The sequence below is a fragment of the Brachycentrus maculatus genome, unplaced genomic scaffold (genome assembly GCF_059751285.1).
Source record: "Brachycentrus maculatus isolate JH-2025_06_01 unplaced genomic scaffold, ASM5975128v1 h1tg000107l, whole genome shotgun sequence".
Lineage (NCBI taxonomy): Eukaryota > Metazoa > Arthropoda > Insecta > Trichoptera > Brachycentridae > Brachycentrus > Brachycentrus maculatus.
This window is the reverse complement of record NW_028280860.1, coordinates 4,682-27,529: the sequence shown is the minus strand read 5'-3', so window position 1 is coordinate 27,529 and position 22,848 is coordinate 4,682. Positions and strand designations below refer to the sequence as shown.

The 22,848-nt window shown below is 29.3% G+C and overlaps 1 protein-coding gene across 1 annotated transcript in view; it reads left to right on the top strand.

The window, feature by feature from the left end:
- The window catches only part of LOC148310087 (uncharacterized), a 35,955-nt gene extending 13,427 nt beyond the window's left edge, over nucleotides 1–22,528 (top strand). The window contains exons 5-13 of the mRNA XM_088259027.1: nucleotides 579–798; nucleotides 3,987–4,203; nucleotides 6,871–7,011; nucleotides 9,583–9,785; nucleotides 12,268–12,426; nucleotides 13,204–13,412; nucleotides 20,339–20,702; nucleotides 21,211–21,337; nucleotides 22,364–22,528. Of these exons, the coding sequence (XP_088115153.1) occupies nucleotides 579–798; nucleotides 3,987–4,203; nucleotides 6,871–7,011; nucleotides 9,583–9,785; nucleotides 12,268–12,426; nucleotides 13,204–13,412; nucleotides 20,339–20,702; nucleotides 21,211–21,337; nucleotides 22,364–22,496 (1,773 nt within the window). The 3' untranslated portion in view covers nucleotides 22,497–22,528. The remainder of the gene's footprint in view (nucleotides 1–578; nucleotides 799–3,986; nucleotides 4,204–6,870; nucleotides 7,012–9,582; nucleotides 9,786–12,267; nucleotides 12,427–13,203; nucleotides 13,413–20,338; nucleotides 20,703–21,210; nucleotides 21,338–22,363) is intronic.
- Nucleotides 22,529–22,848: the final 320 nt, after the last annotated feature.

Below are 22,848 nucleotides of genomic sequence, written 5' to 3'. Positions count from 1 at the left end.
TATTTTAAAATAACAATAGTTACGTTAGTATATAACCACTCATTTTTATCTACCGGTTTTGAGACGTACCCATCTTTTCGTCAATATGCAAACAATACTACACTACTATAGTACTACAATATGTCATATTTACAACTACACAAAATTTTAATCACATTTTGTGTTTTTGGTCGACCCAATGACCAAAATTGTTGAACAACATGCAATAAAAGCTGAGGCTTGAAAAATATGTTTTGATCATTATATGTACTGTAAATTATCGAAAAATCAGAATTTTCCGTATTTTTGAAGAGGTTGTTTAATTTTTTTATGAAAAAATGTGATTAGGTATTTTTGTAAACTAATTAACATTTTAATTTGATTATTAGTATAATATATGACTATCGATGACAGTGATGGACCATATGAGTTAAAAATGTGTAAAATTTAGTTCCTTTTTCATCTTGTATTTAGATCCTTCATTTCAACCTTTTTTGAAAATATGCAATTAGGATATTACCCTAGTTTGCAGTAAAACCATAACAACTAATCATTATTTATTATTTTGTCCTATAGTTTAATGATTTTTTTCTATATAGTGCAAGAAAAGATGTGAAGGAGAAAACCAGTTCAATTGCAGAGGGTTTACAACGGTACCATTTGAAAGAGGAAAGAGTCAAATCTTACTTTCGCTGGGCAGTGACGATAATACTGCTAGGATATGCTACCTTCACAGCGAGGATACTCTGACCCATGGTTCGTGGTTACTCACCAAGAAGCCTGAAGCAATATATTACAGAAGAGTCACCTGCCTTAACGGTAAGACATCAATTTGCTTTTATATCTGAGATCATCCGATAATAGTCCGATGTTTATAGCATAAACAAAAACAGAAATCAATAAAACAATTTGGATTTGCAAGGAATATTGGTAAACTAAAAAAAAATTATAAAGGTTAGTACACCATAAAAACAAATTTATGGGGCGAATGTTATTGACAAATGAAGCAGAGGAAGACCGAGAAAAACTAAGCACGATCAAGTATGCCAAATACTTGAAAGTGGTCAGGTTAGGAGTCGAAACAATCGGCGGGTATGTATGAGGAGATGCATGAACGTGGAAGAGACGAAGAATGTTTGCAAGGACAGAGTAGTGTGGTGTTCTATTCTCTCTGCCTACCCTTGCGGGGAAGTGGCGTGATGATTAGTAAGTTTGTTTTTTAGTACATCATACAAAAATATAATTAATCCACCAGAGATATAACTAGATTTATGAATAAATTTTTACTATGTAAATACCACTATTTCTTAAAATTAATTGTGACACGTGCTTTTATTAATCTTGTATCAAACACGGATACGAAATGCATTGAAACATGTGTCGCAGTAAAAAGATTTTTTTAAATAGATGTAAAATAGGTATTACCACAAATTGACTGTCGAATGAATACATAAAATTAGGCTAGATTTTTTAAATAAAACTTAATTACTCTCTTTTGTATATATTATAATAGACAATTTTTAGTCATCAAGTATTTTTTATCAATTGTGAATGATAAATTGTCAAAATGTTTTATGATGCATTCATTGTATATTCCATACTATTGGGAGTATAAAAAATATGAATATAATGTTTCAGGTATTTCCAAATCATTTCTTACAGAAAAAACTTTCATGAATACGATTTATCAACAAATATTTAAAAGAGGAAATAAGTTTTATGAATACCCGTTTCTTGAATCATGGCGATTAACGTTTTATATAAATTTGAAATAATCTATCATGTTATTACGAAACATTTTTTACAAAATTAATACAAATTGACAGCAGCTGTCTATCTCAGAATTAAATTAGCTTCCGGAATATAATTGGATAAATGTATTATTAAATGTAAAAGGATATTAATATCTTGGATATTTAGCTGTAATTTGTACTTTGTTTCGTGGAAACTTTAATTAAAAATATCCAAATTTCGAGAATATAGAGAACACGTTTTAATATCAAAGACACGAAAGCTTATTCAAAGTTATAAAAGTATGAAGGGAAAGTTTTGCGTTAAAATTCATACAATTTACGCAAACATTAGCATTAAAAGAAGATCCAAGCTCGTTATCAGACGAGGGTACATTAATAAATGGCCGTCTCAAATTTTAATTACGGCAGCCTGCTTTACATATCAAGCGGTAGGACTCTTGAAATATTTTGAGAAACATCTAGATCAGTGATTCCCAAACTCTTTTGGCTTACGAACCTCTTTTAATAGTCAAAACTTGCCCACGGATCCTGGGTGAAAACCTACTGACTGTACTGTAGACGCCAACTTTTGTTTAAATAAATGTACTTTTGTGCCGAAATTGGAAAATAGAAATACCTATTTTCCTATTTCTTCTCGTTTGGTGTCTTACTCCAGATTAAAAATAATAAAAAGAGTCAGGAATATGCGATTATTACCGTTCATAAAATTCGTTTTAAAATTAATAAAATTATTATTAATCCATTGTTATCTATTATAACTTCCATATTAATAAAAATGTGACACAATTTTTTTCATTTTATATTAAACCTTGCGCGGACCCTCTGACGCTGTTCAGTGATCCCCAAATAAATTTTCCACGGACCCCTTGAATGATCCCGGGGACCCCTGGGGGTCCGTAAGGACCACTTTGGGAACCACTGATCTAGATAAATATTTCTATGCATACCTTCTAGAAACCAAATAACGGCGGGCCATTAATTCCAGAGTTTCTTTGAGCACTTGAATAAATGACCCCGTTACGAAATGTGGACGGTTAATCTCTTACCACGAATTTAATAACATAAACATTTTACAGATCCAGTCGATCGGTAATAATGGGACCTATTTGATTCTCCTACACCTGCAGCATTGTAATCGATTACTCATTCACTCAACGATACATACAATACAAACTTACACAGCCCGATAATTTAAATAATTTATACAGACAATTCTCCTACTTCTAATTACATTTCACAATCAACAAAAGTTTCAAAAGTTATCTCATCAAACATGATGGAAACTCACAATTATCATAATTTACATTTTACTACTCATAACATCTTAAACCATCCCAAATGCAGCATTGTTAAAAAAACATAAAATATAAACTTTTATGTAAAACCATAAATTTTCCCTAAATATTTTATGTTTTTATTAAAAAAAAAAAAAAAAAATTCAATATATTACGATACATTTTATTTTAATTTTGGCAGGCGCTGTCGCGTAGTTTGGTAGACGCTCGACTGCGAAACGTTTAAAATTAAAAAGTTTTTTTGCACTTTTATTTTACTTGAATAGTAACTGGCTCTTCTTGCTAGTCTGATCACTTCGGAAACGAAAAAACTTGGTTACTAGTCAAAAAATAAATTAAGGGGAGAAAAACTATTTAGTTGTTGTTTTACTATATAATATATGATAATATGCAGTTCCGCCAGCTAAAATTTCAGCACAAAAAAATATTTATTTATTTACCAATTCAGTTTAAAATTTAAGATGTTTTATTTTTGTTTGTTTTTAATATGTAAATGATTCCTTGAATATATTTCGCAGATAGTTTGGCACATTTTATAAACTTTATAAGATAAGACAACTTTGTTTTTTACCACTTTTTACTGGTACATTTTTTCTCCAACCGGTTTCGACAAGAACCTTGTCATGATTAGGATTAAACATGTACTGTGAAGAAAAAAGAAAAAAGAGTGTTGGAGAAAAAAATGTACCAATAAAAAAGTGTACAATACAAATTTGTTTTATTTTAAAAAGTTTGTAAACGATTAATTTATTTTGCGTGTTTCAACTAACAAAAAAATATCAAATATACAAAATACGTCAATTTTACATTATTATCAACCATGGTTTACTTTGTGTAATACCACTTTTATGCACTTTTTTACACAAAGTAAACGACGGATGATAAGGAGAGTGTTTTATTACCATACCACAAAATTATCAATGCTTTTAATATACAAATTTACGTTATTTTTTTTTAGTTACCGTCGTTTGCACTCCTACGGGAATGTCCGTATCCTATTTACCGCGATCGGATTTCCGTGGCCGGATGTACGCCAGCGGCTACAGCGAGACGTGCTCCGTGTCGGGCAGGGGCCGCGGTGTGTCCACCGATCTGCTGGTCCCCTTTCACGGGCGCGACTGCGGGGTCAGCCAGGCCTATGCACTCCACGATGGAAAACCTACGACCGACAACAAGTAAGAAGTGAATCAGCAATCTTACCTCCTAAAATACTGCTAAATATACCTACCAATGGTAGATATGCTGCATCTCGGAGATTATAATAATAATATAATATATATATATACATATATATATATATATATATATATATATATATATATATATATATATATATATATATATATATATATATATATATATATATATATATGTATATATATATATATATATATAATATAATAAATGAGAAGGTTTTTGTAAGAGGGGTTGTAATACTTAACGTGGCATTATAACTAGACTTTATCACGAATTAATCACAACCACTTTTAAAATAAATTCAAATAATACAAATTAAACGAAGAAATTTTAATATTTCCTTATTTGCACACCACAATTTTATAATTTTACCAAAAGTTCAATATATATATATATATATATATATATATATATATATATATATATATATATATATATATATATATATATATATATATATATATATATATATATATATATATATATATATATATATATATATATATATATATATATATATATATATATATATATATATATATATATATATATATATATATATATATATATATATATATATATATATATATAAACCTAATGAATTAATGGGGACTTTAAAATTAAACACATTTTCAGACTTCTACCGCCACCTATTGATTTTTAGTGTAAGGTTTTTCTTAAATTATTTTATTACAATCCTGTCTTATTTAAAACGGTACTGTCATTTTTATTGAGGCTGGGATTAACGTCCATAATATTACATCAAAATAATAATAGATTTAAAAAAAACGCTGCTAATATTGTATCCATCTCAATTACCTACAAAAATGCACAGTCACTGCATAGTAGAAATATCCCACATTATTTACTGTATTAAATAAATTATGATTTTTAATATGTGTAACATTGTATTTCGACACAGAAACAGCCATACATCATAAATACAAATAAATTGCTCGTTTATTAATTTTTTTCTTCATATTAGAATATTTGGATTTCATTTAGTTACTTTAAGTCCGAGATAGTATTTTATGATAATAAATATTCACCAAGAACACGTAATAAAAAAAAATTCAATGTCGTGCAGATGACAGATTTTTTATTTAATATAATTCATGACATTATTAGTTTCACGTATTTCCTATTCAATTACTGCTCTTATTACGAATAACGTCCTAGTGTCACACATGTGACATGTGTCGATATGGTTTTTCTCTAAAGAAAATCGTGATTTGTGAGAACGTCATGGTTCGTATTGATGCTGTCAAGACCGACAACTCTAGAACGACTTTATTGGAAATAAATCATTCCAAGAATTATATTAAAATAAAATAGTATTACTTATTTACAAAGTCTACAGTGTAATATATTGATAGATTCGATTACAAATGTGAGTTTAAAATATATCCTCAGTACGTGAATCGTACTACGATAGTGTTTAATGAGTTGCCATGGTAGCTTTGTACTATTCAAAACTTTTTAATCCGTAAAAGACTAAGCTTTGAAATGTACGTGACTAGACTAAAAGACTTTTTAAAGCGATGGAGGATCGAGATGCTTTCGATATAGTAATCAATCAGTGTCATTTATTATCAGTTATTTATTAATATTATGTACATATTTGAATGACGTTATAAAATTCAACATTTTGTGTGTGTCCAAATACTTGTTCACAAAAACTGGATTATCTCCAATTGCAGGAGTTATTTTCATATAATTTTTTGACATCTCATCAAAGATGAAGAAGAATATGGAAGTCTGGGCATTTACGGGGCTGACGATATAATAAAAGAGTTTCTGCTTAATAAAAAGCTTCTTTACATCTTACCAATAGATGTCTCTAGTGAAGTTCTAGTGATTCAAGAACAAGGTTTCTAAATTGGTTCATATATACAGAACTTCCAAGAATTTGAGTAGTGTGGTTGTCAATAATGGGTAGAATTGGTGAATGTTACACGTGTGTAAAGTGATCACTTAAACCAGCCCATGACGGTCGTCAGCCCCGTAAATGCCCAGACATCCATATTCTTCTTCATCTTTGATGAGAAGTCAAAAAATAACATTTTAAAATTCAATTCCGCTGTAATCAGTGTGATAAGTAAGTACTTATAATGATATGAAAATTAATTGTGTCGGGTTCTGGTCTCGTGTCTAGTATCACGGACTGTTGAGTCTGGGTTCAAACCCACTCTACCACAATTTCATACCTATTTTTAATAATAGGCCGCTTAGGCTCATGGGAATAGTATGAAATCGAAGTATTTTCGTAAATAATTAAAATACAAATATTTCTTTTACATATAAAAAAATATTTTTTTTAATTTTCCTTGCAGTGTAAATTTATATGACAAGGATGACGTTAAGAAGTTAAAGATTATCGCTGATATTGTAAAATAAGCTATCGCAGGAGCATCTATTGTTACAAAGATGCATTTTTTATTCCGTACTACTCAGTTTCATGGTGTCTTTATAATTTTGTGCAAGAGTATTAGTTCAAAACCCCAAAAATAAATTACAAAATAAGGAAAAAAAAAATTTTTTTTACTTTTTTGCGAATTCGCTTTACTGAGACCTCCCTTCATAATATCAAGGATATCAAACCATTATTATTATTTTTTTTTAAATTTAACTTTTTGATTTTCTAGAACCTTGATGTATACATTGTTGGTGATACAAAATAATCCCATAATACAGGCGCAGGGAGACAGGTTTGTTCGCGTTGGCTGTGTTGCACCCCCATCCCTTAATCTCACCCTTGGAGCTGATATTAACGTCGGACAAAACAGGTCAGTTTATCCTTATTTGATTTAATAAGTTCCCATTTATATAACTTTTCCCCCTTTCTTTTAGGTTCTTTATGAAAACCTTTGCTACAAACATCAACATTTTTCTGAGATATACCTACATTATAAACATGTTAATCGAAGAAAAAAAACACAAAAAAACTAAAATAAAAATAATTTATGTCACCCACAAATATAAACAATAAATAATAAGTATTATTCGCCCTCTAAGCACAAGAGCTTAGTAATTTTTTTATTGGAGAAAACAGAGTAATTTAAAATAATTAAAGAAAACACTTTGTTTTTTACCACTTGAGTTTTATTAAAGACTACATGTTTCAGAAGTTAAACTTCCATCATTCAGGTCTGTATAATAACTAAAATATAAAATATAAAATTTTTCTATAAATAAGGAGAGGGGAAAGTAAGGGGAAGGGGTTAGTCAAGGAACGGAGTTTGAAAACAAAGGAAAAATTGAAAGCAATGGCGAAGAATTTTGAAACAATATATTATTTAATAAATTATTATTAGAATTCAGGTTTTTTTGTATTTCTAAATTTTCAAGATAATTCATAATTTGGCCTTTATATGGAACAAGGTGTAAAAATTTTAATTTATGAGAGTGAAATGAGTGATTAGTATCTATTATATGATTTGCAAACACAAATACATATTATTATACAGACCTGAATGATGGAAGTTTAACTTCTGAAACATGTAGTCTTTAATAAAACTCAAGTGGTAAAAAACAAAGTGTTTTCTTTAATTATTGTAACATGTCTTACCACAAAGTTAATGTCGAAACAATAAATAGAGTAATTTAAATTAAGATTGTAAAATATAAATATCTAGAATATGAATACAATATAAAAAAAAACTGCTGTATAAATTAAATAAATAAAATTAAATGCCCAGACTTCCATATTCTTCTTCATCTTTGATGAAATGTCAAAAAATAATATGAAAATAACTCCTGTAATTGGAGATAATCCAGATTTTGTGAACAAGTATTTGGACACACTCAAAATGTTGTAAATAAAATTAAATAAAAACCTCATTTTTTTAAATTAAAGTATTAATTTTTATTTGAAGGAAGACTTATGTGTTAAAATACATGAATTTGAAATATCGTATGATATATTTAATGTACGCCTCTGATTTGCAATTGCTAGAGAGTATAAAAGGAATGTTATTTCTTCAATAAAAAATTAAAAGTTTAAAAGTATTCGTATAATAATTTATAATATCAAATCGATTGCGTCTAAAGGTTTTTAATAATAGTAATGCATTTCATTTTCCTGAAATAATTTCACAAAAAGTCTGATGACCTCTCACTCAAATTTGTTTTTATAATCTATCATGGCGATTGATTCACTGAAACTGAATGTTTCAGAGTAGTACTTAGTTGATTTATGTGAGTAATTGGTGAGTACGTTTGACCCTTAATTGGAATCTAAATATAATATAATAAGGCCCTCCAATTTCCAATCAACTAATTTATCCTTTGAATGTTTGTAGAACCTATTCACCTAAAATAGTAATTATAATTACGCTTCATTGGTAATAATTCGACTGTAAAATAAAAATGAGATTTTAAACCACGATTAAATGAATTCTTAATTGAAATATACAGTATTTGATTAATTCATTCCAGTCTTATAATTTTTTGTTTAAAACAACAACATTATTAAAGGAATATTAATTATGCCTTTAAATACTTTTAATTAAATATAATTATGAAGCTATGAAATTAACTGAAACATAATATTATATGCATCATTTTATTTAAACGTGATGTTGAAGTAATAAAATGTGTTTAATGCATATTTCTATCAACTGAGCATTCAAAATGTCATTTATAGACGAGTTTCTATCAATTTTAATAAATATCCTTTGATTAATAAAAATAAATGTGAAGCATAAAATCTTTTCATATAAGCCACATTAAAAAACAGCTTAAAAATCGAATATTTTTTTATGCACCTGTACCAAAATAATTTTAATTTATATCGCGATTTAAATTTTAGCATTTTTTTATTAAATCAATCGATAAATTTAATTGGTTGACTTTTTGTGTTCTATTGGTAGCTATTTCATTATTCGATACGGCAGGGAGTTTTATCTTTCCATTTTTAATGTCATTTCTATTGTTAACTTTTATTATTTCTTAAAATCTATTATGATACTTGTTTCGATGCATTCCGTATAATTTTCAAATACGGTACGTAAAGCTTAGTAAAATTTTAAGTTACAAGGAATGCACACAGGGTTATACGTTTTTATTCGTTCCGATTAAAAAAAACACAGTGCCGTACAACGTATTTTTTGTAATTAAAGAGAAATATTTGTGTTTTTATTATTCAAACAAATATTTCAATTTCATACTATTTCTATGAGCCTAAGCGGCTCATTATTAGAAATAGGTATCAGAGTGTGTTCGAGCCGAGAAACTCTGACTTCTTGACACTAACCACGGGATCACAACCTGACACATAAAATTATATTATTTTAAAAAACTTTTTTTTTCTTTATCTTAAAGGAGGTATTTTATTTACGTTACATATTATATTTTAGTGATGACGGAAGTCCGGAGGGTACAGCATCATTTCCAGCTTCTTCCGTTTTCAACACCACTGGATCTGTTGATGCACCTAAAGTGAGGATGTACATCATCAACGATCCTGATGAAGGAGATCCTACTGCTCAAGTCAACGGAGGCGCAGTCTCCCTTGGAGAAACTATAGAACTTAGGATTGAATCGGAATTCTCCAAATCGGGTATTTTTTTTTATTGTTGTTAGCATTAAATAAATCTAATTTTTATTTTTAGTACCACTTTGTGATGAAATTTTACCGTCACGAAATATATGCCCACGTATTATTATGGTTTAGTTAGGTTAAGGCTGTATTCACAAATATACAATTCAATATGGGACCAGCTGCTCGAGGAGCCACACGTATTTCTGAGCACATATTTTTTTAGAACATGTATTGAACAAATATTTAAATTTATATATATATTTTTTAAACTCTTTTCCTTTCTATAACTCTTTCCTTTTCAAAACCATATATTTATTTCGAAGACAGACTTATTTTTTCAATACAAAAATTCAATAACGTCAAATGTTACTTGGGTTTAAAGAAAATTGCGGGCTATTGATCATTCTAAATTAAATGCAAATGCATTAAATGCAATTAAAGAAAATTGAAAGCACACATTCTAAAATGTAAAACATCACGCTGATTGTGAAGTAATAAAAATATTTAAATTAATCACATAAATGAGAACTTTTGTCTAAGAACAAACTCTTCTCCACGATCAATGTTTATTGTATTGCATATATTGCTTTCACGTTCAACAGTTGGCGCTGCCATTGTAGACAAACAAGCTAATAAATAAAACGTAATTACATGATTTAAGGTATAAACACCTATCACAGGTACAAATAAAACAATGTGCATATTTCAATATAACGTTTTGATCAAATTTAAAAACCATTGGTAAAAAAATTTAAGAAGATTTGATATTTTGAATAAACTAGCACATACATTTTTATTTATAAAGAAATTAATGCTTTTAAAAAAATGACGCTCGAGCTACATGAATGCGTCAATTTTGAACTGCACATTTCATATTATTTAGAGGAATTTAAAAAAACATAAAATATCATCCTGGCAAATGATATAGCATTTACACATGGATACGAGTATCAACACGATGTTCAGATTTATTATGGAGAAGTTTATACGCCTGGCCGTTCACGGAATTCGTAGCCAACACTACATTTCAAATGTTTCAATTATAAAACTACTCGAATATAATATGTAAATTTCACCATACAAACATGGAACGCATTTTACAAATTTTATTACTGAAAAGATATTTTAAATCCATTTTCACAAACTTATCTAAAAGTAGGATTAACATTTTAATATTAGATTTTTACTTCTCGAAGTGACAATTCTCGTGAATCTAATTAAAGACAATTTTAAGTTAAACTTTAAGTTAATTATCCTGATTTGTTTAAGAATGGCGATTTACATTTTGAATTATTAGAGCTTAATATTATTTTATTCCGTATAAAAAACAATAAAAGGACGCTCCTTTGTGTTCTTATAAAAGAAAGAAATTGTACTAATTATATAACAGAATATTGACTTTGAAGTAGTTAGAGGAATCGATTGGGGTGGAAACCATTTTCAGGTTCTACAAATAAATAAAAGGAAGACAAGATACTTTGAATATAATTAACGCGTAGGAAGAAAATAAGCGAGAAAAGATTTCCCAGTGAATTAAATTTGACAGGGTAAAGTAAAGAATTGATTGTGCTTAAAAATAATAAATTGTTAAGGGAGGGCTTTTATTGTTCTCGTTGCTTTGTCCTTGCCAATTTAGGCCTCTCATTTTAAGATTTTTTCTTCTCCATTATATCATCAAGTTACAAAGGATGCCCATTATACTGTTTAGTATTCTTAATTGCTATACATTTAATATAATCAGATTGTTGTTGATCTTGAGGTTGGAACTTAGATTAAATTATCCTGGTTATTCATAATGCTCTGAGAGACAAAGGGATATCTCATTTCTTGGTGAATCCTTGAAGAAGGGTTTTTTTCATCACACCATTCAAGTGAAATATTATACTCACTGCCATGAATAAACTTATTACAATTTGTTTGATCGACGTACAAATAATGAAAAATAATAAAATGTTAAACCCTACAATGATCTCAATATTCTATACATGTAACTAATAATATTATTTATCCCTTATATTGTGATGATATATGTATATTGAGTTATAATAACAATATTTAATGTTAACAAAATCTTTATCAAGTTATACAAAAGAAACATATTAGTTAATTAACCAGTTATCAATAATTTCCACAAAAAAATTTGATGGAAAATATTAACTTAATTTTTTAGTTGTACTGATCGAAAATGTTAGACACTAACCAGCTTTATATTTTAATTTATTTAGTTTTAATTTTAGTTAACTTTTTATTTGGGAATTTTATAAATCATCATATATATTTCAGCCAGTTAGTAACAGGTCGTAAATCCACACTCAATATTCTCTTCTTATAAAAATATGCTCCATCTCTTTTGCGACACCTAATATAACAATATAAACAAGCCGTCAAAATGATGGTTGAGATCTTTACAAGTACTTATCAGTATCCGACCCTTTTAATGTTAATTTATGTTAAATTACCTTTTTAAAATCATACATTTACTTGAGTTTTAATATTTTAGATATTGATATCCACGCCTATCATTTGGTGGCTTCCTCACAACTTGGAGACAGTTCCGTTTTGTTACTGGATGGTCGAGGATGTCCAACTGGGCAAGTGGACTTTCCAGCTCTTGTACGGAATAGATTACTGCCAGGAAAACATGGTGGAAATGATCGAGGTATGTAATGAGTTCTTTAGCATTGTTTGATAATATTTTTATATTGATTTTGTAGAAATTGATAGTAACAGTTCCAATATTTAGCTGACCAATATTAATAATTATGTTAATTGCAGGGCAAATGCTCCCATTTGCGATTGAATTAATATATTTTTAATTTCAGCGTTGAGTTGCAACTAAGTAAAACATAAATTAAAAATGGATGGATTCTACTACAAAGTCACTCTTTAACCAATGAATGAAAATGAATAAATATAATTTGTATTCCGCTCGATTGTGGCAGAAAACTTGCCAGATAGCCGAAAAAATAAAGATGTACAGCTTTAGGAGAGTAATCGCAGTTTTCGGTGAATTTGGTGTTAGTGTATTTTTTTGGGAAGTTTTACGTCAAGCATTAGCTTAGTCGAATAAATAAATGAAATTCATCGAACAAAATACGTAAATGAATTACAAATTAGATTGTCAGCCACACGCCGTTGCTACTGTGAAGATTATAAATCTTATAAATTAAAATAATCATTGTTATCCAATGCATGTGACAAAAAGTACAGATGTTTCTAATAAAATTGCTCTGTATATTTATGGTATTTCAAGTAATTCACAATTTCTGACATGTAATAAAACACTAATCCAAAAATCCAAGTCAAAAAGTGTAAAAAATTAAAATAATTTGATCTCTAATAAACAAAAACCTTTGCTTCGTTCACATAAATTTCTAAGATTCTCAAACTATGTGGTAAATAAAATAATTAGAAAATTATTTTGCATTGCTTCCAGGTGGAAAATTCTGGTCTATCGGCGCCACAGTACCGGCCATGAGGGCTGATCGAAACAATGTCAGTAGAATTGACGGTGGAGCTGGCAACTCTTCTATCGAGGAAGGAGCAGTCAGACTAAGTGCCCGGTTTAGGGCCTTCAGGTTTCCCAATTCCCACGTGGTCAAATTTAGCGTCATGGTGCAGTTCTGTGTTGGGCAATGTCCGGAGGTACCTTGTCATATTTCCTATAATTTTAATTTAAACACATCGAAATAAAAAAAAAACTTTTTATTTTTACTTAATATAACCGAAGTTAATGGTATATCTATAAATTCCATGTAGTATCATATTGGCAACGTAGGTACGTTTGTTTTTGTAAACGTCCAGTTTTTTCTTAATATTATTTTTTAACACAGATATCTTTCGCTTTACTTCAGAAATGTAATGAAACCTAATTTTATTATAAAAATAAAGTACTAATTTGTCCATAATATGCTTTGATTCTGCAAAAAGACAAAACAACCAAATTTTTAAGATTTGATATTTAATTCCCACCCTTTGTGTAAATAGTTTTGTTTTTTATTAAATATAACTAACTAACTAACTAACCATCTCGCCGCTTCCCCGCAGGGGTAGGCAGAGATAATAGAACGCCACACCACTCTGTCTTTGCAAACATTCTTCGTCTCTTCCACGTTCACGCATCTCCTCATACATACCCGCCAATTGTTTCGACTCCTAACCGAAATATTATTAAATATTATTTTTTTATTTTTTTGTTACTTGAAGTTTAGGCGTCTTAGGTTTGCATCGCGTAGATTATAAATACAAAATGATGAGAAACGTATGTTGTGAATAATAATTTCATAAAAAATTAAGTGAATTCTCACTTATAAGTAAAAATAAAAAATAATAAAATAAAACGAATGAGAAACGATTTTTCGAAACTCTGTGTCTGCTTGTGATTCAGGAGAAAAATGGTCATACTCATTTTTAAATTGTTTTTATATGATAACTTCGTATGGATTTTTTTATTATTATTAAAGTATACATTGAATTTCATTTCAATATTTTGTTTGGTCAAAAAAAAAATTAAAAAAAATTAAAACGCTAGTTTGAGATTAGTGCCTTTTTTTTAAAGTTTCGTGTATAATTTTCTTCCCAAAAACAGTATACATAAAGCCTGAAAAACAAAATATTAATTTCTGTAACTTTATTTTAAATAGTAACCATTTTAACGTTACTTTTATGCATCTTTCACATTTAGAATGGATCCCAGTACTCAACATGCTCCCAAAATCTTTCAGAAGGAGTAGATCATTTATATCTATATATATATTCAAGAGAGTTTTTCTCTTCTTTGTCAATTTTATACTGTTTGAGATATAAGGTGTCGTGTGATACAAACGATATAATATATTTCTCTCATTTAAGTGAACTTAAGTATTTTTATCCAAAGTTACTCAGAAAAAAGAGAATTTCTCTTGGAACCCTACTTAATCACCAGGATAAATATAATCCCATTTTACTTGTTACTTTGTACTTAGTAGACTCAAAGTCTTAGTAATATGGTATATGAGATGTCCTTCCACAAAGTTCACACAAAGCGTGGTCTGTTAGTCTAAAAGTGAGACTCTATGCATAAACTAAAATGCTTCTTAAAATTCTATTCAAAAACTTTAGTTTAAAAGTAATGCTGCGGAGCTCGGTTACCGGCAGGTCGGCGAATTGTCAAGAAATAAACCCTAAAGTGACTGTTCTCTGTAACTGTAAATTCAAAACGAAAAAAACTTTCATAAAAGTGTTTACTAAAAAACCCATCTATTTAAACGTTTGAAAGATCCTCACCGCAATATTTTATTTACTAAAAGATGCCTAAAAACATGATCAAAATTTTTATGCAACTTATAATTTGACGAGTTATTTTATTGATAACATTTTGGGTGTCTTAAAATTCTTGTTTTGAATCTGGATTTCTCCACTCAATAGTTATTTTTACATTTCGACGGATGTTAAAATATTAATAAAAAAAAAGTAGGGTGGAAACCCAGATTTGTATACAAGGATTTGGATAAAGCCAAAATACTCCGAACATACGCAAATGCTTGCAAGGTATAGAAATCTTCTTCTCTTCTTCTCCATGACGTCAGTCAATTAGGAGTCATTGTCCTTGTCTTGGGCAGCTCCCCATCCCTGAGCCCCATTCGATATTGTATATTCCAGAATCAGATCATCTATCTTTTGCCTACACATTATCGACCTTTTTTATCTATTTACTTAAGGTACGGAAATATGTGATTGATTGTCTTCTTGATTTTTTTTTTAAATGTCAAAAGAAAAATTTGTCTTTCTGAAAAAATACCCCAATATCCCTTAGTATACGTCAGTGGAAGGTTAGATTGTGCATAAAGTACAAAGTCTGTCGGTCGCGGGCATTGCAGTCTTGTGCCGCCCCAGACGGAAAGTTCCCGAGCAGTGCCGGGCTTCCGTAATAATTATACCAGGACCGGCTCAGAACATTAACTCTGCTCAGTGGGCGCCGTTTCTCAGCCAAGTGCGAATGTTTTCCGTTCCCTTTTTCTCGCCCGTGCAAAATTTATTCCAGACTAAAAGTATTCCCGTGTCATGGCGTTAATGTTGCGTTGCATTTCCGGAATCGTATTTCGCATTTATAATAGGTACTTAATGAAATCTAGAACTCCACTTGATTCAATGTGAGAATGCACACTGGATTCGGAATGAGAACGCAAGTCATTGAATGCACCCTCGTAAATACGTACTTGTTTTTATTTAAAACATTTTTAAATTCCACCAATGTAGATACATTCTTCATAAGCTCTCATCATTTTAACCTTAAGTTGGATCCCACTTGTCATTTGGTCTTAATATAATTTCATATTTATTTAATTTATTTTTCTGCAGCCTATAATGTAAATCTTTCCAGCTCGTGGCGTGATTTGCGAGACAGGTATCACGAAACCAACATTACCCATTTATACGACACTAGCTGTACTCAGCTAAACGTTGCTATGGCTAACTTTGATAAAAGGAAAAAAAATAAAAAAGGACACATTTTTCAAGGTTGTGAAGCAATGTCAGTATTAAAAATCTATTAAACGACAAAGAAATACAAAACATTTGAAAATATACGTTACACCAGCTAACAAAAAGTACGCTGTTTCCCATGAGCAATGTTTTAGTTTTACGTGTGTTGCTGTTATTTTCAACAAATGATGGTGTCATTGCTGTTAAAAAATGGGTTTTTATTGGCAATTTTTTTTGTAAATACCTTTTTTCCTGCTACAGAAAAAATACGTATCACGTTACATAAAAAATAAGCATATTCGAAAATAGTATTGTGTTAATATTTCAAAAAGAGAATTTAAAATTTCTAAAAATGCACCTTGAATTTTGTTCATAAAGATCATAAATGGGAGATAAAGAGAAAGTCTCCACATCCGTGGAATGATGTTACCACTATGATGCGCTTCTTTCATTCAATGTTCAGTTTGCAGTTTGACAATATAAAAGCAAGATTTCTTTATAGTTAAACATTTATTATTTATGTTCAGGGCTGAGCTCGACATGAACATATTGATTTCACTTAACGTAATAACTTGTAGAATATCAACAAAAGCTAAAGTATGGTCATTATTTAGTATTCAAACTTATTTTCGGCAGTAAAAATAAACAACTATCTATTACACGCAAATGCGTGCGTAACTCAAATAAACTAAATCGAAAGAAATCTTGTAGATTGTTATTTTATCTACCTTAATACAAATCATACTAAATAAATATCAGACTAATTTAATACACAATTTCACAAAGAAAATTAAGATTATTGAATTCATTTAAAATACAAATAATAGCGACATTTTTTTTAAACATATTTTTAATATTTAAATCTGTTTAAACAACCCAAAACAGTGATAGTTTATTAATGTTTAAATTTTTATTAATACAATGAATTATTTTTGTTTTTTTTTATTATGCTACCATTGTCAAAAAAAACATTAAAAACAATGAAAAACATAGTTCAATTATGTTGAATATAATTAAAATTGTTATTTATTTATTTAAAATAACAATCATTGACTGTATTGAAATTAATACATTTATGACAAGCCTTTAATACATACCTTTTATACATCATGTTGATGCAGTGTTATTTTGATAGTAGGTAGGTACTTATATGTAATTATATTATGTTACGTTCAGATACTAGTTCAGGGTAATATTAAATACATATTACAGTGAAAGATTACTTATTTTTATTTTGAATCGAACCTGTGGTATACAGCACGATATCTAATCGCACCAACCATTACAATATAGGGAAGGAGAACTATACATACAAGAGAAAGACATAAATACATATGGTACGATACGGGTATAATGTATCACTCAATTTTGGGGGCTTTGCCAAAAAAATACGGTTATAATTTTTCACAAAATTTTGAGTGTGTCCAAATACTTGTTCACAAAATCTGGATTATCTCCAATTACAGGAGTTATTTTCATATTATTTTTTGACATCTCATCAAAGATGAAGAAGAATATGGAAGTCTGGGCATTTACGGGGCTTACGACCGTCATAGGCTGGTTTAAGTGATCACTTTACACACGTGTAACATTCACCAATTCTACCCATTATTGACAACCACACTACTCAAATTCTTGGAAGTTCTATATATATGAACCAATTTAGAAACCTTGTTCTTGAATCACTAGAACTTCACTAGAGACATCTATTGGTGAATGTTACACGTGTGTAAAGTGATCACTTAAACTAGCCTATGACGGTCGTCAGCCCCGTAAATGCCCAGACTTCCATATTCTTCTTCATCTTTGATGAGATGTCAAAAAATAATATGTTATAATTTTTTATCAAGTCACAAGTTTTCATCACAAATACGTTATTTTTGGTAATAATTACATTACCTTTTTTCCTCGTATTTGTACTTTTAAATATAATCCTTTTTATATGTTTATGGTTCATAAGAATATTCAAAAAGAAATCTTGAGATACAAATATCGGTATAAAATATGCTGTAAGCAAACACGTACTGTACTCCCACCATTTAAAATATACGGATTATGGTTTCGCGGAGTAAACATTAGGCGTAATGTTTGTAGATCTACACGTTCATAAATAAGCAAGTGCGTAGCATTAAAAATGCTGAAAGTAGGGTGGTTCGCTAATATGGTAAAAGAAAGATAAAACAACCGCCTTGAAAGATTTATTGAACTCACATTCGCAGAATGATAAATGGTGATGTAAAATACGATTTACAAGCAGACACACAACCAAATCTGAAATTTTATATTTTTTCTCTAAAAGTGTGATATTAAACTATTGTTTGATTTGGTATAAAAATAAAACTCTTGTATTTCACCCTTTTGCGTAAATTTTTGTACATACAACTAGTTTTTAGAACATCTGTAGTTATCGAAATTAGTCGTGTTTGCATTTATAAACTCAAAAGTGCTCTTTCGCAACAACAGCAGGACCTCTGTAATCCGAACGCCGAAAATTGACCCTCTCTTCGGACAAGTGGAGCGTTTGGATTACAGTACAGAAAATCTGTATTTTCATTAAAAAAAACGAATTTGTATTGTGAAATTTTAAATGTTGAAAGTATTTTAAATGTGAAATTCACTGACCCTTTTTAAAGAAATCTAATGTTTTCGTTAGTCGAGATTTATTTAATAACAAGTAAAAAACTATGTCTCTCAATTTACGTAAAAGTATCTTCTCTGGCACGGGAATATCCACTTGGTCAGCCCTTTCTAGGCATGTATTCAAGCGTCCGGATTAGCGGGGGTTTGGATTAAAGAGGTCCTGCTGTATTTTGATTTAAAATTCAAAATGCACTATCTATTTTGTGTTTTCAATCATAAAAAATGTTAACATACTAACTACATAATAAATAAAATTTCTGTTCATTACAACATATGAAATAATCCTGAGATACAAAATATGACATTAATCTTCTAAAATGGCTTAAATGTGTATACTTTATTTTTTGATACATATTTTATTAGGAATATTAAAAAATGAGTAGCAGACTGTACATTTATAAAATAATTTACGTAAACATCTGAATATTTTATTTTAAATAATTACAATATTTATGTTCATACAAACGTATTAAAAATTCACATAACTTGAGCAAAAAAAATGTAAAAAAACTTTTCTGATACCTGGTGGTGACTTATAATAAGATCAAACTATTCATGAAATAAGTTATAGAATTTGTTGGATTTTTGCGAGAGTTAACCTGCGTTGTTCGTGACAGCTTTTACTTTGAATGGGCTTCAGTTCGGAGGCGTCTATGTAATGTAAGTGATCGAAAATTTTGGAAGTATTTTTAAATGTATTTGATAAAATATGAAACATTTAGTAAACAATCGTACTTGAAATATTATGTTTCGTATTAAAAAAAGACTACTTTATTTTTCCTTTATTTTGTTTTTATAACAACGGATTGAGTTTAATTTTATGTAGCATTAATAGTGTGATGCTTACCAGATTTAACAGTAATGCAAAAAGTGCCGGACTGGGTTTTCTATTGAAACCAATATTAAATGACTGTTGTTTTTTTCTGAATATTTTTCGAATAAACTATGTAGTAAATTTTATAATACTTAGTAAAATAAAACTAAAACATCGTTTTCACCACTTTTATTTTGGTACTTTTATCTAACCGGTTTCGACAAGATTCTTGTCATCTTCAGGAATAGACTTGTACTCGACATGAGTACATGTCTACATAAGTACATGTTTTTTTTTCTAAAGATGACAAAGTTCTTGCTGAAACCGTTTGGAGAAAAGTAACAAAAATGGAAACGGTTAAAACTAAGTTTTTGTTTTATTTTATAAAGACTGCTCTTTTTATTCATTGCTTTTGATGAACGAAATATTCAATTAAATGAGAATTTTTCATAGTTTAGTTTTTATTTTTCTATTAATAATAAGTCTAAAAAAGGAGACTGATGATAAGAAGAAAAACTAACAAAAGAAACAGCAGAAAATATTTTTTAAACGGATGTTTTGTCGTTAATTCCCATTTTGATTGGATATAAGGAACATACTTTTTATCGTTTGCTTTAAGTTCGATTTGGAATTTTTTAACCTTTATTTGTTTCAGGCAAATTGTGATAATGCTAGATCCTCTCAAAACCGAGACACAAGAGATGTCCATTTACCAACAATTGATGTCGGAGAAAGAATATTCCAGCCAGTCCCAGATGTACATAGTATCCCTTATGAGAACGCCACCATTACGTTTCTGGATAAACCCCTCACGAGGGAGAATCCAGCACGCAACGCCCAGATAGTGGTCGCTTCCAGTGAGAGTAATGGAAGAGTAAGAGAAATGTGCAGAGAAATCAATGATAGTCGCGAGAGAAAAGTTCCGCTTGAACTCTCTCTCATAGTGGCGTCGTCAGACGTGTTCTCTGCTGATAGTCTGATATATGGGGAGAATAATAAAGTCCTCGTTGCGGCAGTTGGTAAGAATATTTTTAAATAAAACACATTTTAAAAATATCATATTAAATTAATAGTACTTTTTTACTCATTTAAAAAGTCTCATTAAAAAGTCTGAGGCGTTATGGTTAGCGTGTTTAGCTACCGTGCTAAAGGTCCCGGGATCGATTCCCAAAGGGGGGTGAAAATAAATTTTCGTGATTTTACACTATAATATTTATTTAATCTTACCCTGGACTGGTCCCTGAAGAGCGGGAGAAATCACCTTGCCTTCGTGTAAATAACAATCAAGATAATACTGCGTCAATATGATGCAGTGCCCTATGCACCATTGAGCGCTGATAAGGGTTAGAAGAAGAAGAAATCTTTTCATATATAATGTCTTTTACTTTGATTAATTACAGTTCAATATTCTTACTAGTTTTAAAGAAATACAGTTAATTCTCGTTCAAAAAATAATTCCTTCATTGATTCGCTAATTTGTTTGCCGTGTTATTATTTAATCACTTTTACTACATTTTGTATTTTTAGAGGATTCAAGAAATGGAAGAAGTAACAACACGATTTGTATTCACGAAGCTTTGTTTATTTCTATAACTATTATTTGGCTGCTGGTACAAGTCGTTATACTCGTGGGATGCATGATTGTTATAAAAAGGTATTTTAAATTATTTTTTTATTAACACTCTCCTAAGCATTCATCGTTCATTGTGTATAGACTATACTTGACCTGATGATGAAACAGTTATTTTCAAAATCGGTTATCGTGACGTAGAGTTTTTAAGTGGTATTACACAATGTGAATGATGAATGATAATGAGAGTTTTATATTACCATATTACAAAGTTAAGAATGCTTCAAAAATACAAAATATATTTTATTATTAAATCATTATTTTAAATAAAAATAAGAGACTAGAATGGCTGGTTTCTTTCCGAGGTTAAATTGTTATTTTGAAATTCAATTGTTGTTTTGAAATTTTATTTCATTTGTTTTTTTAAACTCAGTGTTTCCATTTTGTAAAATGTTTAAAACAACTTTCATTGTATTCATTCTCCTCGATTAAAAATATTTTTAAATTTTCCATTTATTGAGTTTGAATTTCAGATTTCCGGTATTTTACAATGTGCATGTTTATTTGATTGATTTTGATAACGATTTGTAATCGAAAATATTTTTTTATAAAAAATATATTTTTGTACGCTTATTATTCAAAAATATATATTACAGCGTACATAAGACTAGGTCTACATGTTTTGCTCCTTTTTACTTGTCACAATAAGTGATTTATTTATTGCATAATCAATATATGTGTGGTTACAAAATTCACTGCTATTTGTACAATTTTAATTTTAGTCAATATGCATTGCATGTAATTTTGATTAATTAATTTATATGTTTCATAAATTATTTAGTTTATTACCACAACTTTCCTCAAGTTACTTAAAAAACATATATTTTTCTTTTTTATATTTATTCTATCATAATACTAATTAATAGAATATTTTTTAAATATTTTGTTTAACACGTATTTTGCACTTACTTACATTCCATTTCAGTACCATAACATGCCGAAAATGGCTCTCGTAGGGAGAAAATAGTGTTACAATTTCTTGAATGTTTACATACACCCCTTAACATTGACGCCAGGATTATTATAATTAGAAATTCTGTTTTTTTTCAGATACAGGACCTTTGTAGAAGAAAATCAAATCCAAAAAAATTATCATTCATTTGATAACTTAGGATTCGAAGGAGTAACGACAACAAGGAGAGTACACTGGCCAGATCAGAATTTTGAACATTTGAACACGTGATTTGCAATAAGTCTTTTTATTCCATCAGACCACCGTTTATATTTACAAACGGCTCTTCGAACCATTTTAAACCGTTTTCAATTTGAAGGATTTGCTTTTCAACATAATGAATAAAATTATTTCATTTTTTCATTGATTGATTCGGCACTGACTTTGCACTAAAATCTATCAATTTTGTATATAATTTTAACTTAATAAATACCACTATTGCATAAAATCTATTTTGACACATAATGTATTCAGAATCATTTTTAAACACCGTATTACAATTCTTAATTTTAGAGTTGTGTCCTTGGGACGTTGAAGGTTGAAGAGAGGGTAGGAGATATTTGACATTTTTATTTATTTACTT